Source organism: Neophocaena asiaeorientalis, unplaced genomic scaffold (genome assembly GCF_003031525.2).
Source record: "Neophocaena asiaeorientalis asiaeorientalis breed wild unplaced genomic scaffold, Neophocaena_asiaeorientalis_V1.1 scaffold548, whole genome shotgun sequence".
NCBI lineage: Eukaryota > Metazoa > Chordata > Mammalia > Artiodactyla > Phocoenidae > Neophocaena > Neophocaena asiaeorientalis.
In genome coordinates, this window is record NW_020172009.1 from 395,584 (window position 1) to 409,763 (window position 14,180).

Here is a 14,180-nt window from a genome sequence, read left to right on the forward strand (position 1 = left end):
CATGCACCGGCTCCGGGGCCTGAAAAGGCTCTAAACCAGCACTTCTCAAACTTGTAATCACCTGGGCATCTTGTTAAAAGGTTCTATTTTAGTAAGTCTGGGGCACAGCCAGAGATTCTGCATTTCTAACAGATCCCAGGTGATGCCGATGATGTAAAGCCGTGGACCACTCTGCGTGCGAGTAGCGGCCCTAGAGATAATCTGCCTCTTAAAGGTGGGAAAACCCAAGGCCCAGAGAGGTCAAGTCACATGTCCACGGCCACACAGCGAGCAGCCCCAGACCGAAGGAAAAGGCACCTGCCATAGGCACTAGACATTTCCCCAGCCCGCCAGCCGGAATCAGCCGCCCTTCCCGGGCCCTGGGGCCGTGTTTGTAAACTCGGCTGCCCCGCGCGGCTGAGCCCAGGGCCGTGAGGGAGAGAGCGCCGCCCGGCCGAGTCTTCCCCGCCTCCCTCCGCGCCGGCCTCTAGCTGTTCTGCGTCCGGCATCCCCGGCCGACCCGGGGGAACCCGGGGCGCCGAGGGTCCCCTGAGGCGGAGTGGTTCCGCACCCTCCTTCCCCTCCGAAGACAAACTTCTCCGCCGGCGCCCTTTACCTTTTTGGGGGGTTTGCAGCAGCTCAGCCTGCTGTGTCCGCAGCCCATCCTCCTCGGGGAACTCCCGGACGCCGCCTCCCAACTCCGGGGCCCCCAGAGGACCCTGCCGTTCTGGCCCCGCTGCCGGCTCCGCGCCCGCCGGCCGGGGCTGCCGGCGAGACCCTGAGACTGAACCTGGAAGCGCAGACTTGAGCGGGAGCTAGGACGGCCGCGCGCCGTAAATACTCGAAAATCAGGGCCTCAGCGAAGCCGGCGGGGCGCGCGGAGCCGCCGCCTGAGCAGGTGACCAGAATCTTTGTAAATGATAGAAAACTCGGGCCAGGGCCGAAAAGATCCCTACGATCAATGGATTCCTTTCCAGGCCCGCAGCAGAGAAAAGGCCAGGGGAAAAAAAAAAAAATTAAAACAATTATTTAGTAAACACAACAGCTACCATTTATTGAGTTGTTTCTGTCCCGGCTTCTTTGCACATATTATTTCGATTTCTTGCAATCTCCTTGCAACAAAGGTATTAGTGCCTCCATTTTACAGGTGAGGAAAATCAGGCTCCGAGATGTGATTTGCCTAAGCTCACAAAGCTAGTAAGTATCAGAGCCCAGATAAAAATCCAGTTCTAACTCCAGAACCTAAGCTTCCAACCATTTCCCTACAAATACATAATAATGGGAAGTTTAATTGTAATGCCTCCCCACTTCTGGGTCCACAGCTCCTTCCAGCTCACAAACACCTGTAATATTCTACTCTATCCATTTTGAGTCGATGTTGCCCATCACAACTTTGTGAGGCAGACAGGCAGATGCAGGGAGAATAAGGGATGTAAAATGTCAAAGTCTGGGAAAAAGAACTTTTGTTTACTCTTGCTTTGTTACTAGCTGAGGTTTCTGGGAGTGGCAATGCAGGAAAAAGACACCTAACTTTGAAAATCAGTGTGAGTGTGTACCACTTGGAAAGATGTGCTGATGAAAGGGACTTACAGTCTTGAAAGGGAAAAGAATGTGAGACCACTACAGAACTTCCCCCTCCACAGAGTAAAAACCCAATTGCAGCAGGTTCAAAGAAAGGAAACTGAGGACACAGGTGATATGAGGTTATTGGGAAGAAGAATAAGACGGTGGTTCACAAGGTGTGGCCCCCAAATCAACAGCATAAGCAGTACCAGAAACATTTGATAGAAATACAAATTCTCAGACCCCACCCAGACCTACAGATCCTAAACTCTGGTGATGGGGCTCAGCAATCTCTAGCTTCCTAAGCCCTCCCAGTGATCCTGAGCCATGCTTATGTGTGAGAACCACTGCTGTAGGACGCGCTGAACAGGTAATGAGGAAAGAGTATCTACTTAAATTAACAATGATTATGAAACAGTGCTCATGATTTACTAAAAACCCAAACTAACAAACAAGCAAAAAACCAGAACAAAGTAAATATCCAAGAAAAGGAGCTTGGTTAAAAAAATTATGATATAGGGGCTTCCCTGGTGGCGCAGTGGTTGGGAATCTGCCTGCCAGTGCAGGGGACACAGGTTCGAGCCCTGGTTTGGGAAGATCCCACATGCCGCGGAGCAACTAGGCCCGTGAGCCACAACTACTGAGCCTGCGCGTCTGGAGCCTGTGCTCCGCAACAAGAGAGGCCAAGATAGTGAGAGGCCCGCACACAGCGATGAAGAGTGGCCCCCGCTTGCCACAACAGGAGAAAGCCCTTGCACAGAAACGAAGACCCAACACAGCCATAAATAAATAAATTTTTAAAAAAATTATGATATATCCATAAAAATAGAATATCATGTAACCTGCTAAAATACTGATGAGGATGAAGTTTTTAAATGTCATAAAATGTAACAAATTTATTTTTTAAAAGTGTTAATAGTGATTACCTCTACATGAGGATGAGATTTTGGATATTCATTTTCTTATGTTAAAAAAAATGAGTATACACTTCCACTATTATAAGAAGAAAATTATTGTCATAATAAGAAAAATGTTCTCTAAAAAATATGTTTTTAGGGCTTCCCTGGTGGCGCAGTGGTTAAGAATCCGCCTGCCAATGCAGGGGACACGGGTTCAAGCCCTGGTACGGGAAGATCCCACGTGCCGCGGAGCAACTAAGCCCGTGTGCCACAACTACTGAGCCCACGTGCCACAACTAGAAGCCACTGCAGTGAGAAGCCCACACACCGTGCAGCAACGAAGACCCAATGCAACCAAAAATAAATAAATTTAAAAAATATATATGTTTTTAAACCCAGGCATAAGATTGAGACTAGTTTTTCACCATCAAGTGGGTAAGGATGTGAAATCCCAAGGAAATAGACAATGATTGTGATGAACTAGGTAGGAAAGCAATGTAAAGGACAAACAGGGCCAAAAATGTGTAGGGAGATCATAACCAGTAATGTCTTGGGTGATCTTGAACCTGTTGTTTCTCTTTTTGGAGAGTTTCCCATCTGAACATCGAAGAGTTGAACTTTCTAAAATGATCTGGACTTTTAATGTCAGCAGTTGGAATCAGTAACTTGGGCTGGTGGGTAGGAACCAGGAAGGCAAATTCTGTTCCCAGAGACTCTGTTCTCAGGAGCTCTTGCCTCCGGCTTCTTTAAGCTTCCTGGGAGACCAGGCTCAGATTTCTTATGTTCACACAACTGGCTTTTTGGTTATGTGCTTTGAAGTTCCACCTGAGAAAAAACCCTAAGGAGTTTTTTTTTTTTTGCTTTAGGAACTTGAGTTTAAATAAGTTGCTAATGAGATTTCTGGTGGTGGTCGTGCCAGTCAGGTTAGGTAAGGTTTTGCTGCAGTGATGAAAAACATGCAAATCTCAGCAACTTATGAGTGAAGCTAAGTTTTGCTCACACGACCCATCTAGCATGGGGAGGCCGAGGGCTCTGCTTCACAGAGATATCCGACACCATTCTAAGATGCAGCCATCCCAACTCCATGGCATCAGGGTTTGCCAGGCCAAGAGAAGACAGTGTATGGAGAATGGTGCATGGGGTCTTAAATTCTTCCACTCAGGAGTGACACACATTAAGTCCACTCACATTTTATTGGCTAAAGCAAGTCGCATGGTCATGCACAACTTCAAGGGGATGGAGAAGTGTAATGTGTGCCCAGAAGGAGAAGAGAACCAGAAATACTGGTGAACAGCAGAAATGTCTACCACAGTTAGCAATCAACAAGCAGGTACTATGATGTGCCCATTTCTTGGGCAAGTAGGGTAACTAACTCATTCTGGTCTGCTCAGGATTTCCCCACTTGCAGCACTGAAAGTCCCATGTCTCAGGAAACTCCTCAGTCCTAGGCACACTGGGACAGTTGGTCACCCTATGGGCAAGGACAGTGAAGACTCAGTTCTTGTCTTGAATTAGTTATAATCTATTTTCTTGACATTAGACCTATACATAGGAAAAGATGGGAAACTTACAAAAACAGGTTATAAAGCAAATGTCAAGTTGCATATTGCATGCAGGAAGTATTAGCATTAAAAGGACATAAGAGACAGTGGTGGATGGGGATGGGAAAGGAAGACTTCCTGGAGAAATACTAAAGCCAAAAGCCATTCATGGCAAAAGGAATCCTAGAATCTCAGGCTGGGATGGGATCTGATGCTTCACTTCTGTTGCTTCTAACTCAGATAAATCTCTTTTATAATTTCCCTTCTGTAATTACCTTTCCTACTGTATTTGTGCAGTCTATGTTTGAATACTTCCAGTGATGGGGAAATCACTACCTATCTTTCCATATCTAGGGGGAAGAGGAGAAGCAGGAAGGAGTAATCACAAGAGGGAGGAACAGCATGGGTCAAGTCAGGGTAGAGGGTGGAGGTTGGGGAGTTGGGGAAAAAGGAGGAATTAGTGTTGGTGACTAAGTTGTGTGTAAAGGGACAAAAGTGGAGGATGGGGTGAGCAATTTGGGGGAAAGATTGGAAAGAACAATATTGGAATTATCTTGAACACCTTTCATATGAAAAGTACAATATACTCACACATAAAAAGTTTCGCCTAGAATTTCAGGAATTTCAGGGCTCCCTGCAGCCCACACAGTGGGGCTGTGTGTGGATCCCAGGTTAAGAACCTCTCAATGCAGTGGTCACTAAACATCATTCTAGCCCTGAAAGCTTTCTCTGTGTGGGTTCTGACTGAGCCCAATTGTTTCCCAAACATGTTGTCTGCCCAGAGGAACTTTCTTTACTATCCACCTGTGTGAGTTACCATTCTACCTGTACATCAGGAAACAACTCAAATGCCCTCTCCTGACAAAAGCCCTGCAGCACCTGTTCTACAACTCTTTTACTTGTTTGTGTGCTCTGTGAGTCCTCCCTAATGGACTACGGGTTACACAGCTCTGCCTCCTGCCTCCTTATGCCACCTGGTCCTTAGTAGGTCATGGCAGAGACTTCCAGTCACTTTACTCAACTTCCATTCTTCTCTCTTCCTTAGTGATGGAATCCTGATAGTCTCTGGGTCAGGGGTGTGCTACTTCCTCAGCTTCACTTGCATCAAGGGGTGCTCAGTGATATGTAAGGGGGCATTACTGGTTGGGACTTCCAGGACAACATTTAACAGAAGAATGACTCAGCTGGGAGCAGGTCTCCCCCTTTTCTTGCCCCTGCTTTTCCTGCCTGGAATACAGACATGATGGAATACAGCCATTTTATTACCCTGAGCAAGAAGGTGGAAGGAACCTTGATCTCTGATGAACTGATGGAGCCCCAGTCCCAGCTTTTTTTTTTTTTTTTTGCGGTACGCGGGCCTCTCACTGCTGTGGCCTCTCCCGTTGCGGAGCACAGGCTCCGGACGCGCAGGCTCAGTGGCCACGGCTCACGGGCCCAGCCGCTCCGCGGCATGTGGGATCTTCCCGGACCGGGGCACGAACCCGTGTCCCCTGCATCAGCAGGCGGACTCTCAACCACTGCGCCACCAGGGAAGACCCCAGTCCCAGCTTTGATCAACCACTTCCTAATATTTTCACGTAATAGAATAAACAACAAATTTGTTTAGGCCACCGCCACTGAGATCACTGCCACTGAGATTCTGTCACTAGCAGCAGAATGCAATTTCTAACCAATTCATAGGTCACTAATTAACATTTGTTATATTGAATTTAATTAGAATAATTTACTCTTGGAGATACTGTATGTACCCCAGCTTCAGTTCTGGAAGTGGGACACGAGGCTCTGCTGAGAAAGTTATCCTGGATTTGCCAGACTCTTGATGGAAATGTTGGTTTTGACAACTTCCTCCTGGAAATATATGTAAGAGAAGGAAATGAGAGGGGACCTAAAATTGTCGAGTTCTTAGGCTTCTATTGGAGTGTTTCTCAGGGAATGGGCAGGCTCATGTGCTTCAGGATCATCTGGATCCTTTTCCCATCTATTGAGTCAGGCCCTGGAGGGCTGAGTCTGAGGAATTTTCACAATAAAATTTGAAGCTTATTGCTCCAGTTGTTGTGGTAGGTTATCTCACCAGGGAATCAAATTATTACATTAATTATATCGAATTGTGTTGAACTGAATTAATAGGGAGGGCCTTGGAAAGGAGAATTGAGTGTGGGTAATGCTAATTAGCAAGAAGCCATCCCTGCCTATTTTCCCAGAAGACCTGTGGCTTGAGTCTTGGGGCTGCCTTGGGAGAGGCGGCAAGATTCACTCTACCACTTTCTTTATACCAAGAGTGAATTCATGCCACCAATCATTCGTTAATGCTTTCTCTGCTCGATGAAGTTTGGATGGAGGTCTTCAAGGAGCTTCTGTGGTGATGCAGATTAGGAGGGTACAGAGCATCACCTAGGGATTCTAGGGAAAATTACACATCACCTCTTTAAGTGGGCTCTAGGGTCTGGAGGCTGCTAGTAAACATTTCTTTACATCAGTAGTTCTCAAAATGTGGTCTGGTGATCAGCAGCATCAGCATCTCTTGGAAATGGTTAGAAATGCAAATTTGGGGGCTCCACCCCAGACGAGCTGCCTCAGAAACACTGGGTATGGGGCCCAGGAATCTGTGTTTTATGAGTCCTCCAGGTAATTCTGATGTGTGCTTATGTTTGAGCTACTTTCAACTGTTATGTCCTCCTGCCAGCCATTAAAAAAAAATTAATTTTAGGGCTTCCCTGGTGGCACAGTGGTTGAGAGTCCGCCTGCCGATGCAGGGGACACGGGTTCGTGCCCCGGTCTGGGAAGATCCCACATGCCACGGAGCGGCTGGGCCCGTGAGCTGTGGCCGCTGAGCCTGCGCCTCCGGAGTCTGTGCTACGCAACGGGAGGGGCCACAGCAGTGAGAGGCCCACATACCGCAAAAAAAAAAAAAAAAAAAAATTAATTTTATTTATTTTTGGCTGTTGGGTCTTCGTTGCTGCACACGGGCTTTCTCTAGTTGCAGCGAGTGGGGGCTACTCTTCGTTGTGGTGCGCGGGCTTCTCATTGCTGTGGCTTCTCTTGTTGCGGAGCACAGGCTCTAGGCGTGCGGGTTTCAGTAGTTGTGGCGCACGAGTTCAGTAGTTGTGGCGCATGGGCTCTAGAACGCAGGCTCAGTAGCTGTGGCACATGGGTTTAGTTGCTCCACGGCATGTGGGATCTTCCCGGACCAGGGATCGAACCCGCGTGCCCTGCATTCGTAGGCGGATTCTTAACCACTGCACCACCAGGGAAGTCCCTGTCATCCATTTTTTAATGGGCACAGAGATGAGAGATGGAGTGAGGTCCTGGGCTCAGTGAGTCTCCAGTAAGCCCCATTTTCCGTGTTTGAGACATCCTTGGCTGGGCTGAGTGCCTGGTTTCCAGGCCACTCCTAACCGTGCCCTTCCTGTGACACACAGAGTACTGTTCCATGGGTTCTGAGCCAGGCCCTGAGCCATCTCACATCTAGGGACTAAGGGTGAGTCCTTCCAGATAGAGTCCCCTGATGATCAGCTTGTTCGTTTAGATGTAATTGAATCATGGGACTTCCCTGGTGCTCCAGTGGCTAAGGCTCCATGCTCCCAATGCAGGGGGCCCGGGCTCTATCCCTGGTCAGGGAACTAGATCCACATGCCGCAACTAAGAGTTCACATACCGCAACGAAGATCCCACATGCCACAACTAAGACCCAGCACAGCCAAATAAATAAATATCAAAAAGTTTTTAAAATGTAATTGAATGAGCAGGACTTCAACACTAGCTGAGCTTTCCGGGCCTATATCAAGGATGGATATTGACTTGTCTGCCTGGAAGTCGGCCATCTACCTGTCCCCTCCTGTATGCCCCAGACTGTTTGCACCTTCCGCACGTTCCCACCCAACATCACGTTCTCAATTCCATGCGGTTCCAAACAAACTTACTGTATATTTTTAGTGCAATCCCAGTTTCCACCAGCCCATCTCATTTGAAAATGAATATTTTCCCACCTATATCATTTGCTATGTAATCAAAATTTAAGCAACCCTTTTTGAACAGATAACTGCCCTAAACCTCTCCTTTCTGGAAAACTCTTGTTTCCTGCCCTGATGCCACCTTCCTTGCTCCACTCCAATGGGAGCATCTTACCCACAGGGAACTAACTGGAGTGAGAGTTGGAAGATGGTGAGGCAGGGACTGTTTTCCAAGTCAAAAATTGGAGCACATGATCTAACAAAGGAATTTGTGACATTTATATTCTTTATTGACCTGATTCTATTCATTTACTCTTTGCCAACATATTGGAATTTCTAGGACAGCTAAACGGTTTATGGGGACAAGGAGGCGGGATATTTGTAAATGGGAACAGAACACATGAGAAGCATGATCGAGCTCCAAGGCTTAAAACCTAACTGTCTACAAGGCTGGGTAGGTACGTAAATGAGAAGAGGGCATAAGACAGGGGTGGGGTTAAACTGGGGCCACATACCCCTCTAAAAGGAGCACAAGTGGATGTGTTGTGGTGGATGGTTGTTAGAAGGAAATGAAACTCCAAGCTGGCCTGACCTTCCGATTTGTCAAGAGAAATTAGAAATCTGGGGGTTTTTTTAAATGTAAAATTTGCCTCTCTCTCAGACTCTCTCTCTCTCTCTCTCTCTATCTCTCTCTCTCTCTCTCTCTCTCTCTCACACACACACACACACACACACACACACACACATGCCATCATGCAAGCTAAACAAAATATTTGCAGGAGGTTACATAGCTTCTGGTTTAGGTAGACAAATAATGTAACAAGGGGTACAGAAAAATACCATGGAAGCAAAAGGAGTAACGAACTCTATCTGGGAGGAAAGGGAAGGGCAGGCTTCCTCAGGGATGTGATGGTTGACCTGGGCTGTGTAGATTGAGGCCAGGATTCTTCTTGTCAAGAAAGTGGGGAAGTGTAACTCTGTGAGGGGATGGATGTGTTAACTTATATCATCGTGCTGATCATTTTGCTATAATTAGGGGGGCTCAGCCGCTCTGTGTGGCTGGAGTACTGGGTGAGATTAGGGAAGGAGAGGGACACAGATGGACAGGACAGCCTCGAAGGCCCTTCTCACGCCGCATGTATCTCTCACTTTGTCCCATCTTACCCTTCCCCCTCCCCATATCCTCAAGTCCATTCTCTAGTAGGTCTGCGTCTGTATTCTCATCTTGCCCCTAGGTTCTTCTGACCATTTTTTTTGTTTGTTTTTTAGATTCCATATATATGTGTTAGCATACGGTATTTGTTTTTCTCTTGCTGACTTACTTCACTCGGTAGGACAGACTCTAGGTCCATCCACCTCACTACAAATAACTCAATTTCGTTTCTTTTTATGGCCGAGTAATATTCCATTGTATATATATGCCACATCTTCTTTACTCATTCATCTGTTGATGGACACTTAGGTTGCTTCCATGTCCTGACTACTGTAAATAGAGCTGCAAGGAGCATTGTGGTACATGAGTCTTTTTGAATTATGGTTTTCTCGGACGTTCTTACTTTATCCTGTGGGCAGTGGGAGTGGCACGATCAGATTGGCGTTATTCACGGTCACTCTGGGGACTCAGGTGGAGGGCAGACAGAAAGCTCTCTCCTGGAGCCGTCAAACATCTCCCGGAATGGTTCAGGAGGGAACCGGAGTGGTTCCTAAAGGCACTTCGGTCCAGAAGGCCTGCAGCCCCCAGGTCCAACTCTGGCCCTGCCCCCACTGGGCTCCCAGCCTGAGATACTATGGTAATGAGGCAGGTACTGCAAAGGAGGCAGCGGAGCTTGGGTGCTGTGGGGTAGGCAGTGGGCAGTTTCCCTTCCTCTTGGCCTTGGGTTTCAACACATGTTTGTTTTTGAAAAACGTTGCAATACCTTTTAAATCAGCGCCTTGGACAGGATCCAAGGACAGTAGCAAGGATCAGCCTCTGTGGTACTTCTTAAAGAAGTAGCTGCAGAGGGAGGGAGCCTCGGAACCTGGATTGCTGGGAGAGCCCGAGTTCAGGCAGGGCTTGGAAGATGGGCAAGGTGGAAGGAGATCAGATCTCCAGGTCACCCCATTTCCACTCTTCCTTCCTTAGGACACTTTTGCATCCAGAGCACTTGAAGATGAACAGTGTTCCGAGCTGTCCTGGAAAACCAGAACTAGTGGGTAGCGTAGCCCAGGAATGTGGGGTCCAGCTCCTTGGGGAGGAAGACCTTCCAACTGGTCCAAGATTCAGGGGTCTGGCTTGACAGGGAGTGAGGTCCCCATTGTGGGAGGTATGCAAGGAGAGGCTAACATTGATAGGGCATGTTGGAGAAAGTACTGCAAGGGCCTGCTGAGATAGGGGTCCTGAGGGAATGGGTGCTCAGATTCACTGTGATTGTGACTGGAAGGGGTATTTATTGTGGTCCCCCCTTCAGAGACAGTAGTTCTTCCTCAAAGGAATCAAGATTGGCATTCAAGGGTTTTCCCTGCTGGCGCTGTGGTTGAGAGTCCGCCTGCCGATGCAGGGGACACGGGTTCGTGCCCCGGTCCGGGAAGATCCTACATGCCGCGGAGCAGCTGGGCCCGTGGGCCATGGGCGCTGAGCCTGTGCGTCCGGAGCCTGTGCTCCGCAGCGGGAGAGGCCACAACAGGGAGAGGCCCGCGTACCGCAAAAAAAAAAAAACAACAAAAGATTGGCATTCAAGAGACTTTCATTCTAGTACATGTTGATGGGAATGTAAAATGGTACAGTCGCTATGGAAAACAGTATGGACAGTTCTCAAAAAATTAAAAAATATGGTAATATGATCCAGCAGTCTCACTTCTGGGTATATAGCCAAAAGAACTGAAATCAGGACCATGAAGAGTTATCTGCACTCCCAATGTTCACTGAAACATTATTAACAAAAGCCAAGATATGGAAACACCCAAATGTCCACTGACAGATAAATGGTTGTATGCATACAACCAAAGTTTAGTTAGCCTTTAAAAAGAGAGAAATTCTGCCACTTGTGACAACATGGCTGAACCTGGAGGACATTATGCTAAGTGAAATAAACCAGGCACAGAAGGATACTGCATGATTCCACTTGTATCTCAAAGAGTCTCAGAGAAGCAGGGAAAGGTGGTTCTAGAGATCTGTGGTACAACATAGGGTCTGCAGTTAACGATACTAAAGTATTGTGCTCTGAAACACTTGTTAAGAGAGTGGATCTCATGTTTCGTGTTCTTACCACAAAAACGAAACCAAAAAACAAAGGGGCACAAGGAAACTTTCAGAAGTGATGGCCATGTCTATTACCTTGCCTGTGGTGATGGTATCAGGGGTGCATGCATATGTCCAAACTCATCCAATCATATATGTTAAATATGTACAGGTTTTTTTAATATATCATTTATACCTCAAGAAAGTTGTTTTAGAAAAGAGAGAGACTTTCATTCTGATCCTTGGCTTGCTATCGATTTGCATTCTGACCCTGGATAATTCACATACATTCACTTCTCTGGCCTCACATCTCCCCACCCCACACTTTACCCAGTGCCTGGCATGGAGTAAGCACTAGCAAAGATTTGTTTTTTGTTTGTTTTGTTTTTGTAAATTTAATAAACTCCTACAGTATATATACATATATTTTTTGGCCATACCACACAGTTTGCGGGATTTTTTTTTTTTTTTTTTTTTTTTTTGCGGTACGCGGGCCTCTCACTGCTGTGGCCTCTCCCGCTGCGGAGCACAGGCTCCGGACACGCAGGCCTAGCGGCCATGGCCCACGGGCCCAGCCACTCTGCGGCACGTGGGACCCTCCGGGACCGGGGCACAAACCCACGTTCCCCGCCTCGGCAGGCGGACTCCCAACCACTGCGCCACCAGGGAAGCCCAGCTTGTGGGATCTTAATTCCCTGACCAGGGACTGAACCCGGCCCCCAGCAGTGGAAGCGTGGAGTCCTAACCACTGGACCACCAGAACATTCCCAGCAAAGGTTCGTTGAACAAATGAATGAATGGATGAATTAGCTGGATTGGGTCCGAAGTTGGACTGGGATCAGCAGGCCTCAGAGGCTACCTGAACCTCCTGAAATTACATTAACAACTCTGCATGTATGAGCAGTTCAGTTTTTTTCTGGGTAGAGGGTCTGTAGCTTTAATCACTATTGCCATCATTTACTGAGGATTTGTTACAGCAAGCTAAGGTCTGTACATATTTGATCACATTTAATCTTCAGGGACCATGAGGGAGGTTGGAGGGGTTACCATTTCCACTGTACTAAAGTGGAACCTTGGGTTTGGGGAGTGTAAGGACTTGCTTAGGGTCATATACTGGAGTCGAACCCAGGTCCACGAGACTCCACAAAATAAGCTCTAAGCCACTGCGGTAAATTACTACAGCTTCTCAGAGGGATCTGTGACCGCAGAAGATGAAAACATTCTAGGACCCTGGAGTTCTATTTCTCTGTGGGACTGTGGGGAATGGGGAGAAAGGGGTGGAGGTGGAGGAGGAAGCCAGCCAGCCAGCCGGAGCAGGACAGTGCCCATGCCAGCAAGGGCTGCTATTTAGAGCAGCCCCAGAGCCCCCAGAAAGGATGATAAGGGGTAGGCAGGGAAGAGCAGTTGTAAGAGGAGACCGGGGAGGGGGAGGCAGCCATCTCCTCCTCCCCCCTCCTGCTGCCTCCAGCTCACCCTGCCGCCTGATGTCTAAATAAGGCTTAGAAGCACATTCTAGGCAGCTAAAAATAAACTCTGGCTCCCCCTCCTGCCCTTGGGCTTTGGCGACCTCCCCAGCCCCGTCAGGGCTCCCCTGGGCAGGACCAGCTCTCGGAGCCCGCCCTTGCCGGAGCTATAGAATCTTGTGTCGCTGAGGACCCCAGGGTTCTGGTGGGAAAGCTTCCCACCGCAAGAAGACCTGGACCAGAAATCAGGACGCCCGACTCCAACTCTCGGCTCTGCCCTAACAAAGCTGGGCAAGTCCCTTTTTTCTTTGAACCTCAGTCTCCCCACATGTCAAATGCGGGCGTTTGACGAATGATGTAAAGCGCTGGCATTTTTGAATGAATTCAGGATCCCACACTCAAAACTTCAGAGAGTGCCCACTGGGGTTCTTTAGGATACATCTGTCCTGCAGACTCATACCGTCTTTCATTAGGATCTTAATTCGCTGCCCAGTCCTTAACGATTTGAAACATTCACATAAAAATCTGGATTTCCAGCTTCTCTTGAAATATCGGGTCTGTCCACACTGGGCCAGTGTGTCAGGAAACAAGAAGCCCGAATTGGGTAGCTGTCGCCCCCTGCTGGCAGAATATACGTAACTACAGGTGGCGGCTGACGCCCTCACATTTCTGCCCAGCCTTGCAGTTGTGCGAGGCACCTGGAGCAATACGAGTGAGTACTCTGCGTGCTGGCAGATTCAGTTTTACAGCCTAGGGTCGGGACGTTGGCACTGCTCTGCCCAGCAAATGCTAACATGTTATCGACAACTGCAATTTTAGTTATCTGACTCTAGCTGATTAGTGTTCAGTTAGCACAGCCTTGAGGTCAGAGGGGACAAGAAAGGGAATAAAGTTTTGGATAGAGAGGGAACTCAGTTTTAGGCGGACTCGGTTTCAACTGTCAAGGTCCCCATGAAGGAGTTTTGACCGTGGTGCTGCCCGGCTGAAATCTGTTGCCAGCGCATTGTGAGCCCGTCCCTGAGTCCAGGTCCCAAGCCCTCAGAAAGCACAAGATCCTCATACCCTCCCCCTTAACCCCACCCCTGGTGGGAGTCATCAGACAAGTAAGGTTCTTAAGTATTGCCCTCCTTCCTGATAAGTCAGTAGGATTGTCCTTGGTTGAAAAATTACTGGCAAAAACAGTCAGGGTCGGGCTTCCCTGGTGGCGCAGTGGTTGAGAGTCCGCCTGCCGATGCAGGGGACATGCGTTTGTGCCCCGGTCCGGGAATATCCCACATGCCGCAGAGCGGCTAGGCCTGTGAGCCATGGCCGCTGAGCCTGCGGGTCCGGAGCCTGTGCTCCGCAACGGGCTAAATTATCTTTAGCACCACTTTGGAGACAAGCCAAGGGGCAGGGAAGGAATCAGGAGGAAGGGTAGCAAAGGTTGAGCAGAACTGTTCAAAGAACAGGCTTCAGGACAGCCTGCTTGGATTCACCCAGCTCTCCTTGATAAACTCACTGAAGCTAGACACTTCACAGAACCAAAGGATGCTGCATGTGGACTGACCTTCAGACATCATGGAATCCAT

General features: G+C 48.3%; 1 protein-coding gene across 1 annotated transcript in view; it reads right to left on the bottom strand.

Annotated features, from left to right (window-relative positions):
• Positions 1-14,180, bottom strand: part of CCDC69 (coiled-coil domain containing 69) — a 48,085-nt gene extending 33,905 nt beyond the window's left edge. The window contains exons 1-2 of the mRNA XM_024750276.1: positions 14,159-14,180; positions 596-819 (exon numbers count right to left, since the gene is read on the bottom strand). Coding sequence (XP_024606044.1) covers positions 596-819; positions 14,159-14,180 — 246 coding nt within the window. The remainder of the gene's footprint in view (positions 1-595; positions 820-14,158) is intronic.